Source organism: Hordeum vulgare, chromosome 4H (assembly GCF_904849725.1).
Source record: "Hordeum vulgare subsp. vulgare chromosome 4H, MorexV3_pseudomolecules_assembly, whole genome shotgun sequence".
Lineage (NCBI taxonomy): Eukaryota > Viridiplantae > Streptophyta > Magnoliopsida > Poales > Poaceae > Hordeum > Hordeum vulgare.
Genome location: NC_058521.1, coordinates 429,240,855 through 429,256,113, shown reverse-complemented (window position 1 = coordinate 429,256,113; position 15,259 = coordinate 429,240,855). Strand labels below are relative to the sequence as shown.

Here is a 15,259-nt window from a genome sequence, read left to right as displayed (position 1 = left end):
TGGCGCCATGGAAAGGCCGCACGCGAGGCCGGTGGTTGGAGGAGGGTCGGTGGCGGTGAAGTCAAAATTCAACCCCGCGCTAGGGTTTGAATCGGCGGTGGCGGCGGAGGGGTCGACGTTGGTGCGGCCTTACATCGATCGAATTTTGTCGGTGGCGGCGCGGGAGGGGCGAAGAGAAGGTGGCGGAAGTGGGTAACGGGCACTTGAGTGTCCAGCGCGCGGGAGCAGGAGCACGATACCGTTTTGTTGCGGCGCTAAACCAACTATGCCGCACACGCGTTTTTTACACGTCCACTGAAACGCCCTGAATGACTGTATGCGAAAAACCCGACTTTTTCAACGTGACGCTAAAATCGCACGCTTGTTAAAGATGCTCTAATACATAAAGGTAACTCCAACGCACATCATCAAATCGCGGACACGTCTAAAAACAGATGGACCGGTGTTTTTTTATTTTGAGCACACTAAACATCCACGGATACATCCAAAAACAGTTGGTGGATGCTCTTTTTATATGGGGGAGTGATCTGCGCCGGCGCGCCGACCCAAACTTTCAGCCAGCCGCGCGCGGGCTGCACGATCCACCAACCCCCACGCGTGTGCATCGTTGGATCCGCATGCAACATTTTTCCCCCTATGCAGCAAAATTTCGATGCGATGCAGCAATTTTTTCAATGGTTGCAATAAAAAACAAAATTTATAACAAAAAAAATATCTATGTGATCGTAGCAAAAAACGAAGCTGATGGTGCGTGGTAGCAAAATCAAACGCCGGTTGTAACAAATATTTACGTGACGTGTATGCAACTTTTTTAGTGAACGGTTGCAGCAAAACATGATGTCGGTTGTAGCAAAAATTAACACGGTTGTAGCAAAACTAAAAACATCGATTGTAACGAAAAATCCAACGAACTGGACTTGCAACCAAAGGTATATGCAGCTTTTTTACTAGGACAAAATGTAGTAAAAAATGCTTGCAGCAAGAATGATGCTGGTTGCAACAAATTTAGACGAAAAATGTTGCATCCACTAACCAGTGAACCCTTCCTCATCAACTTCTTCATCGGGACCCTCATCGTCAGACTCAGAGGCATAGCCACCTGAGTACGGAATAGAATGGTTCATTGTTTCTTGCAAATTATATTTGTCCAAATCACCAAGATTGTTGTCATGAAGAACATTACCATCATTCTCATCATCATCGTGCTCATCATTAGCCTCTACCAATAGTTCATGTTCAATGTTGACCTCTTCGTTGGCCTCATCGACACAAGAAAGAGGTTCAATGTTGGCCTCTTCGTTGATGGGTGCAGGAATAGATTCAACAATCGCAGAGGCAACCCGGTTCAAATCCAACAAGTTAGGAACATTTGTTTTGATGGCAAATAACTCTAGAGCCTTGTCTAGTGATTCGGCCACCGTATCCTTGTATGCAAGCCAATGTTGCTCGGAGTTGACACGCATGATCTTCCAACGAATGTGCATTGCGAATCCCACATTATGCCTACCATCAAACTCAACTCATCACTAGGGTCCATCCAATTCAAATCCTTTCGGACTTGTTCCAACAATTCACCATAGCTAGGACACAAATCGAACACCATGTCAAGCTCATCCGGGTCCGGATCAATATTGCCTTTTAAAAAGGAATCCTTGTCCACGTGATGAACATAAACACATGTTCTTCCCATCCCTAAACAACAAAACATAGAACCTTTTTTATAAGCAATCATACAATTACAATAACCCTAGCCTAACTTCCAAACAACCATAACCCTAACCCCATCATATCCCTAACACAACCAAACATCCCTAACCCTAGCCTAACCATAGCCTAACCCTAGCCTAACCCTAAAACAACCATAATGCAAACATCCAAACAACCCTAATCCTAACCCCATCATACCCCTTATCCTAACATACAAACAAATACAACAATATCATATACATCCCACATTTCATGAAAAACTAGGGTTTCCTCAAATTTGCAAAAAAAAAGACCACAAAAGATTTTTCTTTGGATGAGAATGAGGGGAGAGGTGGGGATTACCTTAGGGGAGTGATTGGACAACAAATGCCCGGTCCAAACCTTCAGATTTGGTGATTTAGAGAAGGGTTTGAGGGAGGGGCTAGTGGCTGGGAGAGGGGGCTGGGGGAGGGGAATGAGGAGGGGGTGGGGAGGGGGTGGGGAGGGGGCTGGCCCGTGGCCTGTTAAGTCAATGTGTGGCGCCTAAGCGTTCGGCGCCACACATTACAATGTGTGACGCCTGAGGCTTAGGCGTCACACAGCCTGGGGGTGGGCCCTCTCTGCCAGGTGGTTGGGGGGTGTGGCGCCGAACGGCTAGGCATCACACAGTGTAGTGTGGCGCCTAGGTGTCGGGCGCCACACAAAAGGGTCAGCCGGATGGCATATTTTCCCTGAGGGGTCACTCCGTGAGTTCTTTCCCCCAGGGGTCATTTTAATCAATTTTGCCTCACCAAGCAGCTCCATCCACCAGTCCACTCGTCAGGTAGCAACAACATACAGTGTTAAAATGGATGCCCAGAACAAGGAGGTTGATGCCCTGGTCCAGAAGATCACCAGCCTCCACACCGCCATCGCCAAGCTGTCGTCCCTCAGCCCATCACCCGACGTTGACGCGCTCTTCACCGACCTGGTCACCGCGTGCATCCCCCCGAGCTCCATGGACGTGACCAAGCTCGGGCCGGAGGTGCAGGAGATGCGGGAGGGCATCATCCGCCTCTGCTCCGAGGCCGAGGGGAAGCTGGAGGCGCACTACTCCGACATGTTGGCCGCCTTCGACAACCCGCTCGACCACCTCGGCATGTTCCCCTACTACAGCAACTACATCAACCTCAGCAAGTTGGAGTGCGAGCTCCAGGCGCGCTACGTGCCCGGAGGAATCGCCCCGGCCCGCGTCGCGTTCATCGGCTCCGGCCCGCTGTCGTTCAGCTCCTACGTCCTCGCCGCTCGCCGCCTGCCCGACGCCATGTTCGACAACTACGACCTGTGTGGCGCGGCCAACGACCGTGCGAGCAAGCTGTTCCGCACGGACAAGGACGTGGGCGCCCGCATGTCTTTCCACACCGCCGACGTCGCGGACCTCACCGGCGAGCTCACCGCGTACTACATCGTCTTTCTGGGCGCGCTCGTGGGCATGGCTGCCGATGACAAGGCCAAGGTGATCACGCACCTCGGCGCGCACATGACGGACGGGGCGGCCCTCGTCGTGCGCAGTGCGCACGGGGCGTGTGGGTTCCTCTACCCGATCGTCGACCCCCACGACATCGGTCGAGGCGGGTTTGAGGTGCTGGTCGTGTATCACCCTGACGATGACGTGGTGAACTCCGTCATCATCGCACACAAGTCCAAGGACGTGCATGCCAATGAATGTCACAACGGGCGTGGTGGACGGTGCGCGCGGGGCGCGGTGCCGGTCGTCAGCCCGCCGTGCAGGTTCGATGAGATGGTGGCGGACGTGACCCACAAGAGAGAGGAGTTCGCCAACGCGAAAGTGGCCTTCTGATCGTTGCGAGGGAATGAAAATGAAGGTGGACGTGTGCGGTCACCATCCATACGTGGCTTACTGCTTCATCGCTTGCAATCATACTACTACCTACTTATGCATTTCAAGTCATGTGTTGTCTCTACCCGATAATGTAGTAAGTGTGATGTTTACACTAGTCTCTGAAAGGCAGGGCAGACGAGCATAGTGTGCCAAGTAACAATGTGACATTGTAGGTGTAAGTGTTGAGAATAAGACGGTTTTTGTTCAGAGATAGTATGATGTAATCGATGTCTTATTCGTATTCAATACATTTGTCAAGTTGGTCGCTAATTCCGACGGATGACCCACATTTGCTTTTGCCCTCTGAATCCGCCCATGTCTCGACAGACCCGTCACGGGCGTGTTTGGTTGCTTTCGGCTACAGTACCTGCATTGTATACCCTTCTCTAGCCAGCCAGGTTCTTCATATGCAGCCTTATATGCAGCAGATGCAACCTGTTTGGTTGCCCACATCGCATCAAGGGGCACTTACCCCCTGCTATTTGGGTGCCGTTTTTCTGTTTAGGGTGTGAGCAGATGCAAACTTCAGTTGTTTGGTTCCAAAGAACGTTTGTGTTCTGCTCAACCCATTCAAATGTGTTGTCCTTACCACCATATGATCAGCACAAAGCAAGCAACGGGAATCCAAGCAAACTACTTAGATTTACAGCAAACAACTTAGATTAAACAAAGCAAGCAACGGAAATTACAACAACAACAAACTTAGATTAAGAGTTAGGGCATCCTCCTTCCCTGCTCAGCGCCAAGGTGCCGCTCCTGGCCAAAATATTAACAAGTTCACAACCCAAGTACGCTAAGTTCTAACCAGACAACATAACAAGTTCAACACTAACACCTAAGTTAACTACATTGGATGCTCAATGTTACCAACGCAGATGTGCTTGCTGCAACAAAACCTGCACACGATCGAGGAGTCGTGGTTGTAGATTTGGACCTTCAGGCCGAGTCCTGAGATGCGCAAAACGATGAGGTCACCGGGGACGATCCGGTGGCGGCGATAGAAGTAGTTCCAGCCCCGGCCAAGCAACATGTGCCCCTCGACGTTCCTGACCTGCACCCAGAACTCACACCACTTGTTCGCTGATAGCCCGACCACACGCGGGAGTTGCCTAATGACCAGCCATTCGTTCATCACCTGCACAGACTTGCTAGGGATGACGAGCATGGCGAGGTCTTCGACGTCCTTGATTTGCTGGTAGAAGCGCAGCGGCTCCCGGCCCCCCTCCTCGTGGTCGGTCCTTGGAGATCGTCCCCTTGAACAAGGCAGGCTCATGAAGGCGTCCCGGCCAGGCAGGTCCACCCTCTTGAGCCACCTGTTCGTGGGGATGAGATGCTCGACGCCCTCAGCTCCGGCCACCACCTGAGCTCCTCCACCCATGTGACAGCGCGAGACCGACGTTCTAGAAGATTCTTCTTCTATTCCGTTTCCGTCGTATGATTATTTTTATTTATCGCATCATCATCGCATCATGCGCATCATCAGCATTGCATCGGCATCCCGTTGCGCCAGTTTTCAAACTTGCATTCGTTAGTAGATTGCCGGTTCTCTCCGTTCTCGTCGTTGTCCGTTCTGAGCCCGACCACCCACGCACGCACCCGCGGCATCGTCAAAAACCTGTTTTTAAAAGTGTGTATAAAATATTCTCTGATTGAGTTTAAACTTGGCATGCGGTCTAAATATATTATATGTAGGCCGCCTGCCAAATTTCGTCGCAATCGGAGTTCGTCTGGTACCCGAACCGTCGACCGTAGCGGCACCGTCTTCGATTATTCGTCGGACGTGATTCGGTATTTTAAAATGTGTGTCACGGGCGCACCCTTTCCCTCTCACCTTAGCCTAGCCACTCCACACGGCCACTTAACCGTCCCCACGTTCGAGATTGTCCGATTCCGACCGCGCGGTTGGATCCGGGACGAAATTCCGCTAAACCTAGCCCCCCTTTGTCTATAAATAGACCTCCCCACGCATTTTAGACCGCAAACCCTAGCCGCCAAGGGATCCGTGTCGCCGCCATCCGCCTCACACCTCTCTCCTGCAGCCACTTGGCCCCTGCCTCCTCTCTCCTCCCGCGCAGGGCCCGCCCAGGCCCATCTGGAGCCTGCCCGGGCCCGAGCCGCTGTCGCCGCTAGCCCGAGCTCCTCCCTGCCCCGAGCTCCTCCCGCGCGCGCCTCTTGACCCGAGCTCGCTCATCGCGCGCCTCCCTCCAGCGCCCCAGCACCGCCCTGTCGGCCCAGCCCTCCGTCGGTCGCCGCGAGTAGCCTGGTGCCCCGAGCTGTTGCTACTGCTGTCGAGGCCATGACTCGTCGCCGGCCTCCCCAGGTCTCCTACGGCCATGGATCCGGTGGATCCCTCCCTCCGCCGGCTGGATCCGGTCCAGGAAGGGGCCGCCATGCCAGTGCTTCGCCCCCTCCCCCCCCCGCCTCGCCTACTGGCGCCGTCGCTGTCAACCGCCGCCGCCGCGTGCGTCCCGAGCGGGATCGGGGACGACACAACGACCGTCCGCGTGGCTCCAGTCCCAGCGTGGGCCGACCTCCTCGCCCCGTCCTGGGCCTCCCAGCGCCCTCGGGCCCAACTGCCAGGCCTCGGCCTCCTCCTCCCACGACATGAGCCAGGCCTGAGGTGAATCCCCCCTGACCCCCTGAATTGTGCGACCGAGGCAACATTTAGTTATCCAGCGCCCGTGCTCCGATTCAGCCCACTACCAGTTTCGGCCCGATTAGAATTTAGGGATTTTCTATGATTTAATAATCATAGGAAATTGGGATATTTTCGAACGCCCGTAACTTTTAAACCGTGACTCGGATCGCAACGAATTGTATATGTATCTTGTGTAGATTTTCGCGTAGATTCGTAATTTATAAATTGCATGCATGTTTGACGTAGTTTGGCTTGCCATAAGCCTAGTTTAGCGTGTTGTCCTAATAGGAGTTCATCCCGTGTTATTTTTCCGTGCGTGTCCGGATTGTTCGAACACCGTAGATAAAATGCTCATGTTTTAGGAACCCTATTTCCATGTATTTTAGAGTAGTCGTGGATATTTTTGCATGTAGGGTTGAGTCGCTAGTTTATTATTTTGCGTTTAGGACATATTCCCGCGTATACGTGTGGAGTTGTTTTTATTTTGTAACCCCTTATGTTATATATGTTTTCGGGGTAGAAAAATTCATAGGATTTAACTGTGTATTTAGTTTTCGCCTTTGAGCAAGTTAGTTTGCGTGATATTTTGCCATGATGCCTTTTTGTTTATTTTGTGTGATTTAATCCGTGCGCGATATGAAGGAGTTGTCAACTAGAGATTGCCATTGGGTGTGTAGACTAGCCCCTGATATTTTTGGTTGCAATAGAAATCCATGTTTAGGTGTGGTTTGCTTCTTCTCAACTTGCTAGGAAATAGTGCTGATTTGGAGATGCTGAAATATTTCTAAGTCTGAAATCTGTTATATTTTGTTGTTGTCTTGTCTTGAATTTATCTGGTGATCTGTATCTCTTTTGAGGTTGGTGCAATGGAGTTAGTTGTAGACTTTAGGATTCTCGAGCATCTTGCGAATTTTCATGCCATTTGGAGTCATGTAGCTTATGGTTTTGCTGCTGTCAATATGCCTTCAGATCGAAAACTGCAGTTTCATAAACTGTTATTTTCACTAAGTCTGAAACTGTGTGTGAGAAGCCATTTTGTGACTTCTTTTCCTAGTGATCCATGCGTCCATGCTAGGTGTTGTTAGTTGTATGTTGTAGTGCTTCTTGCCCTCTACCGCCTCATGCCTTATTTGAGCATATTGGATTTGTGTAGCTCGTAGTTGTGGGGTGTAGTAAATGCCATGTGGCTGATTTTGGCAGATTGTAGTCATTTCTTGTTTAGCTCGTAGTTGTTCAACCGTTTCTCTGTTTTGATCCTGTCCTATATGAAACTTGCTTAGAATCTCGTGTAGTTTCATATTATCTTTCTGGTTGTATGTTTTGAAATGTTGTGGATGTCATTTGCACACATATTGCATTCATGCCATCATATCTTGCGGTGTCCGTATCTTTTGAACCGTAGCTCCGTTGGAGATGTTCTCTATGTGTAAATTGCTTGTAACAACGTGTAGAATCACGTGAACCTATTTGTTTTGATATTTAACAACTATTAAAACATGTTAGTTCAGATCTGGACAGAATTGTTAATTAACATGTGAGGTCGTTTCGGAGATGCTATATGTCATTTCCGACCTCATTTAAAATACCTAGATAGGTAGATTAATTACGCTTCACCTCTTGCCATGTTTAACCACGTTCAATATTGCCGTGTATCTAATCGGTATAGAACTAAAATAATTAAACATGGAGTTTCGTCAATATGCAACTCGTTGCATATTGAACTTCACTTAATGTGTAGTGTTTGATTGTTGTGAATTGACATGCCATGTCTTGCATATTTTCAGCTATTCATGCATCATATGTGGTTTGCATCTTGTCGTGCATATGTCGTGGTGAATATGTTGTGTTGATTCTTGTTTCCGCTCCTCCGTCTCGATAGAGTTCCGCAAGCGTGTAGTATTGTGAGGACCCGTTCGACTACATCGGTTCGTCTGCTTCACGGACCATTCTTCTTCCAAGCGGGATCTCAGACAAGATGACCATTTCCCCAGATACCATTACTATCATTGCCATGCTAGTATTATCGTTTCTATCGTTATGTCTCGTTGCTTACCACATGTTAAATATCAGCCTCTCAACAATGCCATGAAAACCTTCAACCTGTTCACAACCTAGCAAACCACTGATTGGCTATGTTCCCGCTTGCTTAACCATGTGTTAGCGTTGCTACTTGCAGGTGCAGTTGCTTCCATGTGACAACATGGGTTCCTTGTTATATCACCGTATTAATGCTATTTAATTTAATGCACCTATATACTTGGTAAAAGGTGGAAGGCTCGGCCTTTCTAGCCTGGTGTTTTGTTCCACCTTTACCCCCTTAGTTTCGGCTACCGGTGTTATGTTCCATATTTGAGCCCTCCTAACACGATCGGGGTTGTTATGGGGAGCCCCTTGATAATTCGTCTTAGATTAAAGCTGCTCTCGCAAGGCCCAACTTGGGTACTACATTTGTCTAATAACCTAATAATAATGCATAGGGACCCGCCGGCACCCGTGGAGTAATTTAATCAACCCCCGGGCCAGTGCTCCTCATGAGTGTTGGTCCCACCTGAGCGATGTCCGGCGCCCCCCGGTCATCCAGGATTTAGCGATACCGACGTGTAGCTCATCTGTCGTGTCCTGAGAACGAGATACGCGGCTCCTGTCGGGATCGTCGACACGTCGGGCGGCCTTGCTGGATTAATTTTACCTTTGACGAGATATCTTGTGCATCGGGATTCCGGTGATGCTTTGGGTAATCTCAGAGTTGAGGTTTTCCACTATGGAATCCGACGAGATCGTGAGTGTCGTGATCGAGGATTTCTATGCGGCTTGTGGTAATTTGTGATGGACTAGTTGGAGCACCCCTGCAGGGTTAAATCTTTTCGGAAAGCCGTGCCTGTGGTCATGTGGCAACGTCGAAACTTTGTTTAACACTGGTTCTAGACAACTTTAAGTTAACTTAATTAAAATATGCCAACTGAGTGCGTAACCGTGACTGTCTCTTTCGTGAGCTCCTTCTCCGATCGAGGACACGGTGGGGTTATGTCTGACTTAAGTAGGTGTTCAGGATCATTCATTTCATCATCAGTAGTTCATGTCCGTTATGCGTAGATCACCCCCCTCTTTATTTTTCTACTCGTAAGTTAGCCACCTCATATTATGCTTAGTCGCTTGCTGCAACCTCATCACTTAACCATATCTCACCCATTAAGCTTTGCTAGTCTTGATACCTTTGGAAATGGGATTGCTGAGTCCCCTGTGGCTCAAAGATTACTACAACACTAGTTGCAGGTACAGGTAAAGGTTACTTGATGCGAGCGCGTTGATTGTTCATTTGGAGTTGCTTCTTCTTCTTCTTCTTCATCGATCTAGGATGGGTTCCAGGGCGGCAGCCTGGGATAGCAACGATGGACGTCGTTCTTCTTTTCTCGTTTGTTTTCGTCCGTAGTCGGACCCTGCTCTTCTTCATGATGATTATCTATTGTACTGATGTGACTCTGATGTAGCTTGTGGCGAGTGTAAGCCAATTCTATATATCTCTTCTTTTCAGTACATTTACTTGTAACGATATCCATCCTTGCGAAACGACGAGATGTGCCTCTATCCCTGTCGAGACCTCGAGTCTAAATAAGGATAGGAGCGCATCTGGGCATTACAGTTAGCCACCTCAAATAAATGCTTAGTCACAAGTTGTAGCCTCACCACTTAACCATACCTCACCCATTAAGCTTTGCTAGTCTTGATACCTTTGGAAATGAGATTGTTGAGTCCCCTGTGGCTCACAGATTAGTATAACACTAGTTGCAGGTACATGTAAAGTGATATTAAGATGTGAGCGCGATGTTTGTGCTATTGGAGTTTCTTCTTCTTCTTCATCGATCTAGGTTGGGTTCTAGGCTGGCAACCTCGGATAGCAAGGATGGACGTCATTCTTTTATCGCTTGTTTTCGTGCTTAGTCGGATCGTGGTATTTTTCATGATGACTGTATATTGTTGTATTGATGTATACTTGATGTAGCTTGCGGCGAGTGTAAGCCAATTCCACATACTCATCTATTTTGTACATGTACTTGTAACGATATCCATTCTTGCAAAACGACGAGATGCGCTTCTATCCCTGTCGAAGCCCTCGCGCCAAAATAAAGATAGGGTCTCATCTTGGGCATGACAACATATCACCGGTCGACAATGTCAGATAGCTTCGTTACAGACATCAAAAGAGAAGAACGGTCGATGCAGCACCCTCACAGTTGGGAACTCTAGAATGAACAAGTCTTGGATGTCGACATAGGTGCTCTGGTTCTGGTCCTGCAGTGTGTGGAGGAGCCTGACAACAGAGTCATATGCATCCAAATACAAACCAAATCTAGTCTGAAGTACCCTCTGCTTAGCCCTCCTAGCCTTGCCATAAGAACTTTTGTACTTGAACCTCACGAAGACTTTTGTCGGGATAGCCTTCACTTCCATTGTTTTGCTCTCAAATGTCTTGTTGTAAAGCAATTGAGCAATGAGCGTGGACGTAAGGTTAGGATGATCTTGAGGGATACATGGAATAACACAAGTGCGATTGACTAAGTCACTAATCACCCAACTTGTGCCATACGTAGGGAGATAGCGATGCACCCTCACGGGACTATCCGAGTTCTTGCATACCATTGTCAAGTATTTCGAACCTGACACATCAGCTAAAAAACCCTTTGCATGGACATTGCCCAATCAATGATTGCACCCTTCAGAGCTTGCTTGTTTGGATACATGGCACCTTTCGCAATGTTGTTCTCGTGATATTGCGAGGCAGAATCATGACCATCATTCACGGTCATTGCAGCGGAGAAGTCTTGATTCCGTGATGCAGGATTAGGCACCTCTTGTGCATCCTCTTATGTGCCCGACTCGTCTGAATCATTGACAATATCACCATCTCTATCTTCATCCTCCATCTGATTTTGCATGTGCTCGTCAGCATCCGCCTCGCCACTCACATAATCTTCAACATTTCCTCCTTCTGCCCGACTACTCTCCCCTGATACGTAAATATTATATCTAGGATGGGGCGCATAATTTGACAATGAATCATGCATCCCTTCACTTCTCTCACCATAACCGTAACCAACCTCGGCTTGAGGTGCACTAACCTTCTTGAAGATGGGAGCATTAAGGCCAGAGGATTACATCCCCTGCTCTTGCAATCTTGTAACCAATGCACCCACTAAGAGTCCCGCTCTATTTGCTTGAAATAAAAGAAAATATTTGAACTGGACCGGTTCCATAATTCATGAACACCCATGGTGTGTGTTTCAGTATCAAACCCTAAACATCCGACCTTCAGGGGCAGCCACTGGCACCTCAATGTATTGAAATTCACTCAGATTGGATCCATTCTCATTTGTTCTCACAGTACCATGGTCATAGTAAAAACCTAACTTCACTACATCTGACATCTCACTAGACCTAAAAATTTATGAAACATGGATAAATACTAAGCACGACGACAAACTAAAATTAATACCGAATCAACTTCAATACGACAAAACATATTACCCTAAGCTACCGGAGCAAATAAATATTTGACATCTACATATATACCACCAAAGCAACTATAAATATTCGTAGAACTAAATACTATGGGAACGAACGTTAAATCTTACCCTTGAAGCATGAGAAAAACGACGAAACACGAAGGAAAAATGATAAACATCAAGGAAAGAACGACGAACACAAGAGCCTACACCTCCAGCACCTCTACCAGCACCTCCACCTACACCACCACAACCTCAACCACCTCCAATACCAACACAAAATAGTTACCACCACCACCACGAGCTACCCCATCACGAGATCGAGGGTTCCCTTGCCTCCCCTAACCCGCTAGAATTCAACTACATGGTGGAAAACGGGGAAGAAATCGGCTCAAATCTCGTAGAAAAATCGAGGTATTTTGTGTGGAGAGAGAAGGGATGAGGGAAAGGAGGAACATAGAAGGAAGAGAGGAGGAAGAAGGGAGGCGCGGTGCGGCCCGTGGTGGTGGCCTCCTATCGCCCCCGTTGTAGCCGACTAGCCGAGTCGGCTTCGCCGTAGCCGACTGGAGACCGCCCAGGACGAATGTCGTGCTCGAGCTAGCCGTTGGCTGACACATGGCCGAGTGGCCACATATTGGCCTCCGTGTGGCCGAGTAGCTCCTGTCAGCTTCGGTAGAGCTGACTGGATCCTATCGGCCTTCGTGCAACTAACAGTGTGTTATTTGTGCAAAATTTTGAACATGCATAATGTTTTTTTAATTCAATAAAAAATGTGTTATTTAAAAATAATAGCTCTTCATTGACCAAAAACTACCTTGGAATTACGACATTTACTACAAACGGTGCCCCTACTCACTGTCCTTAACTCTTCATAATGTAGATGGTCTCTAGATTGTTAGAGTTTACCAAGACCGTTGTCTTTGAGCAAGTGTAAGGCCGAATCCGAGTGCCAAAGCTTCGGCCATCAGAACATCCATACAGGAATCGATTTTCCAATTCCCGTCATCAATAAAAGAGCCTTTATCATCCTCAAGACCTTCCCAGCCATGCTTTCGTTTTGCTTATGGTTATCTTATCTCTTTTTGAAGAGCATCCCAATAGCGTGCCATATTTTATAGGAAATGTGTTAAAATCTACCGAGTGATTTCCTCCCCATCGTAAGCCATGTCCTCCGTGTGACACGTATCGCTGTGGGTCGTCCCCCGCTTCCCCTCCACCCAGCGTGCCTTATCTTCTTCCGCTTGCGCTCGTTCACTCATTCTCCATCCTCTTCTTTTTCTTCCCCAACTCATCTCTTTCTCCGTCGCTCTGCTTCCTGCCATGGCCTGGACCGCTGCGCTGCAGCGATGAAGGAGGGTGACGACTACCGCTGGTGCTCCAGCCCACCTCACCGCAGCACGCAACCGCGGCGGCACTCCAACGGGAGGAGGGTCGCGCGGCGGTGTTACTGTGGGAGCTTCACCAGCGACTGCCGCTCCTGCGATGCAGCGCCCGATAACGTCCCGGAGTTGTATTGTAGCGCTTGCCGGCGGCTCAGAGCTGCGATGGAGCGCTTGATGCTACAATGGAGCTTCACCGATGGTTGCTCGCGCTGCGATGCAACTCCGCAGTGCTACAATGGAGCTTCACTAGCAGTTGTCGACGTTGTGATGTAGCGGTTGCGGGCGGTCCAAAGCTGTGATGGAGCGACCGCCGACGGCCCAGAGTTGCGATGTAGCGCTTGATGCTACAATGGAGCTTCACCGACGGTTGCTTGTGTTGCAATGCAACTCTGTGGTGCTACAATGGAGCTTCACCGGCGGCGACGGGTGTTACGATGGAGTGCCTCCATGCAAGGGGTTGGCGCTGCATTGAAGCGTCGCCGACGGCCCGTGGTATAGCACAGTTGCGCTAATGGCGAAGGGGTGTGGCTCCAGCTGCGAGCCGTGCGACACTGCTTCCCACGATGAGGCACTTCGTTTGCTCCGTCGTGGCTCTGGTGATAGAAGGACGACCCGGCGTTGGGGCGTTGACCAAATCCAATGGATGACGAGCGACGGATCTAACGGGCGAGGACCCGACTGATTTCTCTAGGAAATCACTCGGTTGATCCGTAATAGCCGCTTATTTTATACAGTGGAAGACAGAGAATATCCTTATTTCATCTTGGACACCACTACACAGCAGCGCCGCATGTGTGTCTTCTCGTGCGACGACCGCTGGAATACACTGTGCACAAAAAACATTTTGTTTTACAACTTCTTGTTCGTTGGTCGGACACGCATGAGCCAACTTTTGCTGTCTCATTCACCTCCCCACTCATACTTCTTTTCTCCAACAAAAAAGCTTCACCTATGATCCCGTGTTGCTTTCACCATCTCTAACCATTAGTTTCTTCTCCAACAGACTTCACCAATGATGTTGGTCATTAGATCTGGTTTCATGAACAAGACATTAGGGAGGAAACCAATGGTAAAAATGAAGGTTTTGAAGGAATGAATACAATGTAAGTTGCACAAATTTGATTTTCCTACTTACCTACTCTCTAGTTTCCAGATAAATTGTATCAAATTTCCAGATTATTTATACTAGGTTGTCAGATTAACTGTTGAGCTTCATTCGCAAAAGGAAAAAAGATTAGTTGTTGAGCTTGGCATGCTTGGATTTTACTGCTACTCCTAACTACCAGATTAATCTAATTAGGTTGCGAGATTGGTTGAATCCCGGTTGCGAGAATAGTGGCTGAGATTCCCATACTCGAATTTGTTGTATGTGTTTACCCCATAATTTTCAGATTAGTTGTATGAACTTGTCAGATTAGATAAACCAGATTGCTAGGTTAGAGAATCCTTACTTCTCAGAAATAAAAGTATGTAGTTTCCAGATTAGAACTTCGTAGTAGTCGCTACAGAGTAAATTAGTTGCCGGAATTCGTTGTGAATCCTAAAAATGGTCATGCTAATCACAATAGAGGAAAAAGGAAAAGTGAGGAAAGGAAGATCAGATAAAAAATGAATAGCCCAAGCTCAAAATCATAACATACCAGATCATTTTACCATCTAATGCTTGAATGGGGGCATCATCTTTGGGGCCTATTCTGTACATCTATGATGGCACCGTGATGTAAAGTTAAGAGAGAGATTGATTCGTGGAGGAAGTGGTGTGGGGTGATTGTAGCAGAGGATCTACACAGAATGCATCCATGGAGGTGGAGGAAAACACACGAGAAGAACAAGGTGGAGAACAGGCAAGAGAGATGGGGACACGCGTGAGAGAGAGGGAGGGAGAACGACATGTGGATAAGGTTGACTCGAACTAGTACGCGGTCTTCTCTATGAGCTGTTTGATGAAGCCAGTGACGGAGCTAGACGGAATATGCGGGGGGCGGGGGGGGAGGAGGCGAAATAAAAAAATACGAGTGTTTAGGGGCAAATACTAAAAAAGTTCTCATCTAAGTCCTTCCAATATTTTTTTCTTTATAAATTGGTCCAAAGCTAGGGGGCCTCAGCCCCGAGCAGTACACATAGCTCTGCCGTTGGATGAAGCACGACACGTCACGAGCGTCCCGCCGCA

At 48.3% G+C, this 15,259-nt stretch overlaps 1 protein-coding gene across 1 annotated transcript; it reads left to right on the top strand.

Annotated features, from left to right (window-relative positions):
- Positions 1-2,533: 2,533 nt before the first annotated feature.
- Positions 2,534-3,526, top strand: LOC123446559 (probable nicotianamine synthase 6). Its single transcript, XM_045123132.1, has one exon. It carries the CDS (start codon positions 2,534-2,536, stop codon positions 3,524-3,526), a length of 993 nt encoding a protein of 330 aa, XP_044979067.1.
- The last annotated feature ends 11,733 nt before the right edge of the window (positions 3,527-15,259 follow it).